The sequence below is a fragment of the Gavialis gangeticus genome, unplaced genomic scaffold (genome assembly GCF_001723915.1).
Source record: "Gavialis gangeticus isolate Ggan-Ray unplaced genomic scaffold, GavGan_comp1, whole genome shotgun sequence".
NCBI classification, from domain to species: Eukaryota; Metazoa; Chordata; order Crocodylia; family Gavialidae; genus Gavialis; species Gavialis gangeticus.
In genome coordinates, this window is record NW_017728972.1 from 628,737 (window position 1) to 636,299 (window position 7,563).

General features: G+C 47.0%; 2 protein-coding genes across 3 annotated transcripts in view; one reads left to right on the forward strand and one right to left on the reverse strand.

Moving 5' to 3' along the window:
* TMEM258 (transmembrane protein 258) overlaps positions 1-1,063 on the reverse strand; it is a 3,948-nt gene extending 2,885 nt beyond the window's left edge. The window contains exons 1-2 of the mRNA XM_019504985.1: positions 973-1,063; positions 766-875 (exon numbers count right to left, since the gene is read on the reverse strand). Coding sequence (XP_019360530.1) covers positions 766-875; positions 973-975 — 113 coding nt within the window. The 5' untranslated portion in view covers positions 976-1,063. The remainder of the gene's footprint in view (positions 1-765; positions 876-972) is intronic.
* A 91-nt stretch (positions 1,064-1,154) lies between these two features.
* Positions 1,155-3,974, forward strand: FEN1 (flap structure-specific endonuclease 1). 2 transcript variants are annotated; one of them, XM_019504963.1, is made up of 2 exons: positions 1,155-1,234; positions 2,221-3,974. In XM_019504963.1, the coding sequence occupies exon 2, from the start codon at positions 2,222-2,224 to the stop codon at positions 3,368-3,370; it is 1,149 nt and encodes a 382-aa protein (XP_019360508.1). In that variant the 5' UTR covers positions 1,155-1,234; position 2,221; the 3' UTR covers positions 3,371-3,974. The 2 variants fall into 2 exon arrangements, with proteins under 2 accessions (XP_019360508.1, XP_019360517.1); XM_019504972.1 differs by lacking the exon at positions 1,155-1,234 and adding an exon at positions 1,369-1,444.
* The last annotated feature ends 3,589 nt before the right edge of the window (positions 3,975-7,563 follow it).

Consider the following 7,563-nt stretch of genomic DNA (forward strand, 5'->3'; position numbering starts at 1 on the left):
CACTGATGAACCCGTGCTGGTTGCCCCTAAGCATGCAGTCCCCTGCTGGCCCCTCCTGGATGTGTGCCAGAATAATTTTCCCAAACAGCTTGCCTAGGATCGAGGTAAGACTAACGGGCCTATAGTTTCCCGGGTCCTCCTTCCTCCCTTTTTTGAAGATGGGAACCACGCTGGCCCTCTTCCAGTCCTCCAGTACCTCTCCAGAGCACCATGAGTGCTCGTAAAGCCATGCCAGGGGACTTGGAATGACCTCAGCCAGTTCCTTTAGAACTCTAGGGTGGAGATCATCTGGACCGGCTGACTTGAAAACATCCAGACCCTCCAGAAGCTCCCTAACTTCTCAGTTGTAGCTGTGTTGGTGTAAGGACATAGGCAGACATGGTTCACCCAGAGTACCTTGTCTGCAAAACATACTGTCGTTTTTGTGGCAGCACATGCAAAACCCTAGTTATTCTCAGAGAGTCGTAAGTGACTTTTGGGTTTGCTGCCAGTACTTTGTTACGGCAGCTTGCCTTGAAATAAAGAAATGCTCCAACTTTGATGCCCCAGGTCTCTCTCAGTCACTCGTCACTTACACTGGGCAATATAAAGTAAACAAGAAGACTCATTTGCATACTTATATGCCTATTTTTTTCACCGTGTACGGTAGTTTTTCAGCAAATCCGATCGTTTTGAGCTTTCAATACGATCATTTCCTGCTGAGGCCTTGGCAGCGCTGCCCCCTCCTCTGCCCTCCCCTCCCCACCCACAGGCCGAGGCGGATGCACGAAGAACCAGGCGGTAAAGAACATGCCGATGGCCAGCAGCACCACGGTGAGGTGCGGGAATACGGCCGGGTTCACCGGGCTCGTGTAGCGGCTCATCGCCTCCAGCTCCTGCAATTGGGGAGGAGGACGGGGGAAGAAGGCGGGTGAGACGCTGGAAGTCCTGCCTTTCCCCTCCTCCGCAACTCCCGCCGCTGCCCCCACTCACCATGTCGCCGCCGCCGCCCCGCTCCCCGGCAACGGAAGGACACGTCGCTCGTCACCTCTGACCCCGGAGCAGGAAGAGGCGGCTGCGGAAAGAGGCGCGCGGGGGCTGTCGGGAGTTGTGGTCCGGCAGCAGCTGGCCTCGTTCCCGCGCGCGCGCATCCGGTTGGCTGGGGGGAGGGGCGGTGCGGCGCCCACGTGACCGGTGCGCGGGGATTCGGATCGCGGGTGCTGAGGCAGCGGCGGCCTTGGGTGTGGGACAGCAGGTAATAGCCCCTCCCCGCCCCCCTCCGAACGCTTGGCGCGCGCCAACGGTCCTAACCGTCACTCCCGCGTACCTGATTGCTCGCCTCAGCAGCACCGGCCAGGGCGCGGGGCACCCAGGATGGCTGATATGCGGGGTGGGGGCAGGATGCTGCCGAGCTTGGAGGGGGCCCGGGTTGCCACTTCCTCCGCTCGGCAGCCGCCCCATTTCTGTGAGGAGAGCGACGCTTCCCAGGGCAGCGTTTCTCAACCCGTGGGTCGTAGCTAGGGCGGCCATCGTAGAGGACAGTCCAATTGCCCTCCGCCCTGTCTCTTCCTCTTGGAAGAGAAAAATAGAGGGGGTCGGGTGTGGTGTTGATAGAAGACGGAGTAGCAGAAAACAGGGACGTCCTCTATGATGGCCACTCTAGCCGTGACCCAAAAGTGGGTCGCAAGAACATATGAAAGGGGTGTGGACGGGCTGTACAAATGAACTTGCCTGTAACAGAGAAAAACGTGGAAAGTTGGGGCTTTTCCCTTGCAGGCTGGCAGAGGTCCGGTCTGCTTGGGGCCCCCCATGCCCTCCACAGCTGGGGGGCAGGAGGGGCACTGTGTCGGAACTGCCCTTCATTGTTTACAAATGGGTCCTGGAACAAAAAAGGATGAGAAACGCTGTTCTGAGGCCAGTAACTCTGTGGCGGGGGCAGAGGTGGGGAAGGGCTAATCCAGCACTTGGTGGTGAGGCTTCCTCTCCTATATGGGTCCTCCCTGTGTTCCTGCAAGGGGAGATTGAAGGGGGCAGGACAAGTTTCCTTGTCTACCTCCTCCTCTCCATCTGCTCCTGGCACACCAGGTTACTGGTGCAAGTGAAGCACCTCTGCTATGGCAGCAGTGCTCATGTGGTGAGGCCTGGCATGCTCCATTTGTCCCGCATGTGCCTGTTGTCCTTAAAAACTTAATGTGACCCTAGGGCTGCTCCTGTCCTCACTTCCCCATTTCTTGTTGCCAGGATGGGAATCCATGGCCTGGCCAAGCTGATTGCGGACATGGTTCCCAGTGCCATCCGGGAGAATGACATCAAGAGCTACTTTGGGCGGAAGGTGGCCATTGACGCCTCCATGAGCATCTACCAGTTCTTGATTGCTGTGCGCCAGGGGGCTGATGTGCTGCACAACGAGGAGGGCGAGACCACCAGCCACCTGATGGGCATGTTCTATCGCACCATCCGCATGGTGGAGAATGGCATCAAGCCCATCTACGTCTTTGATGGCAAGCCCCCCCAGCTGAAGTCAGGGGAACTGGCCAAGCGGAGTGAGCGCCGTGCTGAGGCGGAGAAGCAGCTGCAGGAGGCCCAGGAGGCAGGCGAGGAGGAGAACGTTGAGAAGTTCAGCAAGAGATTGGTCAAGGTAACCAAGCAGCATAATGATGAATGCAAGAAGCTGCTGTCATTGATGGGCATCCCTTATGTGGAAGCACCGGGCGAGGCTGAAGCCAGCTGTGCCACCTTGGTGAAAGCTGGCAAAGTCTATGCAGCTGCCACTGAGGATATGGACTGCCTGACCTTTGGCAGTCCGGTGCTCATGCGACACCTCACAGCTAGCGAGGCCAAGAAACTGCCTATCCAGGAATTCCACCTGAACCGCATCCTGCAGGAGCTGGACCTGACATGGGAGCAGTTTGTGGACCTGTGCATTCTCCTGGGCTGTGACTACTGTGAGAGCATCCGTGGTATTGGGCCCAAGCGTGCCATTGAGCTCATCAAGCAACATAAAACCATTGAGAAGATCATGGAGCACATAGACACTAAGAAGTACCCTCTTCCTGAGAACTGGCTGCACAAGGAAGCCCAACACCTCTTTTTGCAGCCTGATGTGGTAGACCCTGAGGCTGTGGAGTTAAAGTGGGGTGAGCCTGATGAAGATGGTCTTGTCCGGTTTATGTGTGGGGAGAAGCAGTTCAATGAAGAACGGATCCGCAATGGGATCAAGAGGTTGAGCAAGAGCCGCCAAGGTAGCACTCAGGGCCGATTGGATGACTTCTTCAAGGTGACTGGCTCCATTACTTCAGCCAAGCGAAAGGAGCCAGAGCCCAAGGGACCAACCAAAAAGAAAGCAAAAGGCAATGCTGCAGCTGCAGCAAAGTTCAGAAAGGGGAAATAGCTGGACTTTCCAAAACTCTGCTTGCTCTTTTCTGCTTCCATGTTCTCCACAAGTTTTAAATTTGGTAGAAAATCCTTGTGTGTGCTGCTCTAAATTATGCCTTACAAGCAGGATGGGGGGAGGAGGGGGTGGGGATTGATGATGCCTGTGCTTCTGTTCCTGTACATAGTGATTCCCCATCAGGACTAGATTAGCAAATTAGATTAAGAGTCCTCTAACAAGCAACAGCATGGCCACAATTCTGATGGAAGGGTGGATGAAAAAAATGGGAGACTGGGAGGAATTAAAAGTATGAGCATAGGACAAACCAGGGCTGAGCGAGCTTCACTAGCAATCCAGTAACAATGTTCGTTACTTTTAAACTGACTTAGTCTTGAGGCCCACAGGCAGTGGGGATGCTGCATAGAGCATGCACTTGGAACCTGTAGGGAAGCGGTATACAGCCTTGATCTCCAGTCACGCTGAAAAAGTAGTGTTGACTAACCAGAAAGCAAACCAAATCTAAATGTAGGAAAGAGGCTTTCTCTTCAGAAAGCCCAGGACTTCACCCAAAGAACAGTAGCATGGGAGGGATGAAGACTGAAACAGAACATGGGAGAAGAAATGTCTGAAACACAAATTAGAGCTAGAGAAAAAGCAAAATGTGTAGTTTCCATGGGGATTGTATATGGACTTCTCAATTGTCAGTATTAACTATGCAGCTAATTAATTGATTACTCGAAGAAATGAGAAATTTAACACTTTTCTCCTATAAAAATGACTGAAGTTTAAAGCCTTGGTGCAGATTATTTTGATTACACTCCAGGTTCCAGTGTTGTTGGTTTGGTCCCAGTGTATAAACCAGGAGGATCTAAGAATGAACGGCAACTTTCCAAGCTTGATTCTTGTCACTAGGTTTTATTTTTTTAATTTTTGATGTCAACTTTAAATAAACCTGAGAATGAAAAACTGTTCAGTCGTTGATTCGTGTAGAAAATGGGTGTTTCATGCAAGCTTTTAACTAAGGAATAGAGAGGAAAAATTTGCTAAATTGGAATAAAAGTTGTATATGAATAATCTTGACCATCATCCTTGCTCCCAGTTTTCTTGGGACTTCTAGGCTGTCCATGAAAGAGCTATGGTATATGGAAAGATGTTTGATTTTTCCTTATGCCGCTGCTTCTTCTAAGCTTTATAGGTTGCTTAATACAGTTTGTATTTCCATCGTACAAATATGGTCTAACAGTCTAACCTGTGAGGTAGTTTAACATTAGCCCCATTACAGGCAGTCCTCAACTTACAATGTTTTGAGTTACAATGTTTTGCACTTACAGTGTTTATAAATTGACACCCTGTTTCAACTTTTTGACCTCAATTTCGACTTTACAATGTTTGAGCCGATGCCATGCCAGCGAACAAGTTTGCTGTGTCACTCATCTCCCTGGAGAGCATCTCTCCAAACTTCCTTGGATGCTTTCTTTAAGAAAGCAGACAAGACTCCAGAAAAACCTGCAGCCAAGATTCCTGAGAAGACTCCAGCCAAGAACCCTTCAAAAAGTCCAACAAAGGCACCTCAAAGAAGTCCTTCCAAATCAGTATGATTGCTATTTATGATATAAATATGTTAATGTAGCTATAATACTCATCTATAATTGATTGAGTACAACATTCTGGGTTATTTTTGGTGAGAATAGGGTATTGGGCCTTGGTTCAGGAACCATTTATAACATTGTTTCCTAAGGGAAAATCGGTTCTGAGTTACGTTTCGACTTAAGGATGTGGTTTTCAGGAACCAATTGTGTCTAAAGTCTGAGGGCTGCCTGTATGGCAAATGCAGAAATTATTGGTAACGGTGAAGTGACTTTCATAACTAAGATTACAGATGTAGCATGTAAGCATGGGACTGGGTGTTAGGAGACCTAGTTCTGATACTGTTGTGTTGGCTCTCATGTCTCTTGGTTTACAAGTCTTGTGAATCTTAGTTCTGCCCATTTTGGTGATGACAGTGATTTTACAAAGGAACTATAAGACTGAATTACTTAAATGCATTGTATTTTGAGCTCTTGTGATGAAACATACTCCTGACAGCCGAATTATTGTGGTCACTGGTATGTCAAAGTGAGAAGTCAATCTCCTGAGTTCTGACATCTTGATTATTTGATACAGTAGTCTCTTTCATCCTCTTGTTTTTGCCCCCTGTAATATCCTCCAGTTTGCTGCATGTCTGTGTCAAACAGTGCAATTTTACCTTAGCACAAGTCCAACTCAGTGACTGTCTACACAAGTGGTGGACTGCGCAATTGTTACGGCACAGTCATTTAGTACTTGCATAAGCCAGTACTAAATGACTGCACAGTAACTGGCTTTATTGCACAGTACTGTCACTATGTTTTTTTCCCATCTCTCCTGCTCCGTAGCAATGAGTTACTGCACAGCATCATCACCATGTGGTTAGTGCCTGGCAATGCTACTGTGCCATAGCAACCAGCTACGGCGCATTAGCTTGTTACTACTGTGCCATAGCATCTCGTGTAAATGTGCCCAAAATTGCTAGGACCTGTTGAAGGCTGCCAAACGCAGGACATTGGACCTTTCTAGGACAAGCAGCTTTTTAGGATGTTTTTAAACATGTAAACAATTGTCTCTCAGGTGTTATAATGTTCATATCAAGGAAAGCAGGAGGCAGAATTCTCTTACAAATGCCTTGCTAAGTTATAGCAATTTTTCCAAAAAGTGTCTCAAAGCTATGTACATGAAATGAAATGCATGCATATACTCATACATATATTGCATACGTTACATAGTTGGATAAAATAGGGACTGATGTCACGTCATCTTTCAGGATTCCTGTATCTGTATTGCTATGACAAGATTATTTCAAATAGCTGGGACAGAGTAGAATTTTCAAAAGTGCTTTTGTGACTAAGAAACACGAGTCCCAATTTCAAAATGACAAAGGGCCTTGAGTCTAACATACCAAAAGATTTAGTAACAAGAAAGTGTAGTATAGAAACTGGGCTGTAGACATTTCTTAGGATGTATATTCTCCAAAATGTTCTGGTAAGCAAAACAAGGTCAGAATCTAGCTTTTATTATTGGACATTTCCTTAAATAAAATTGTGATCATCTGTTTTATTAATTGCCATAAGTGAGATTCATATTAGCAAAAAATTTAAATCAAATTCAAGTGACAAAAATTGGCCACGTGATGGTGCTAGTGTCTAAGAAGCAGGCAACTGCACTTAGTAAAGATTAACCTTCACTCAGCCTAGGTGTATTTAAAGTCTCAGTTCACATTCAGACTTGGGAGTAATTGAATATTTAATTGCAGTAGTACAGCAGAAATAGTATAGGTTATGAAAAAGATGTTCCTCTATTAGCTTCTTTGTCTTAAAAGCAATAAATAGAGGAATCACAACTGTTTATGCTCTTTATCCCCAGCATGGTTCAAATGACAGATAAAGTTAAATCTGCCTTTTAGCCTAATTTTCACATTCGGTAGGGGACTAGCCACCTCTGCCTTGCAGGTCTCGCTTTGGTCCTCTCCTTTTACACTTTCCTGCTTTATAATGTATTACCAACAATTATATTTTAAATACTTTTAAGTCAAGACATTGAAAAAGGTTTCCCACACTAAGTGAAACTTGTCTTTACTGTGCATATTATAGGTATGTGGGGCTAAGTTTGTCTTCTGTACCTGTAATGGGGGCTGCACTTCAATTCCTGTGTGTTGGAAGCCATTGCTGTAGTGCCCAGAGTGTTTTGCATTTCAATTCTGGATGGCGTAATTGCAGAAATCTTCGCATAATCTGTACTCTGTGTAATAAGAAACACCAGGTGGTGCACTAAATGCTTCTTTGCTTATCACTCAGCTTGTGGGAGTGATGCATGTAGAGATCTATTGCCTCATTGTGGGCTGGGTTGTGTTAAGTATCTCTTGCTATTTTAGGGCAGAGTGAAGCATGAGTTTCCATCAGGTTGCTGGGAAGGCTTGGATCCATGACTCTCCACATCATCTGAAGAATGATTTTGTCCTCATAATCCTGCTGTTCAGTTCCAGATTAATAGCTAGTTTTCAAGGATTTTTTTTCTGTATGTGCCTTTGTATCTTTTTCCCACCCTCACGGCAGAGTTGAAGAGACTCGCCTAAGCAGCCAGTTCTGTCTTCTCATTATTTTCATATAAAGAGAAAAGTCATAAGAAACACAAATTTC

Bases quoted from the DNA above. Each gene is read 5' to 3' on its own strand.
- FEN1 (XM_019504963.1), top strand. From the start codon at position 2,222: ATGGGAATCCATGGCCTGGCCAAGCTGATTGCGGACATGGTTCCCAGT.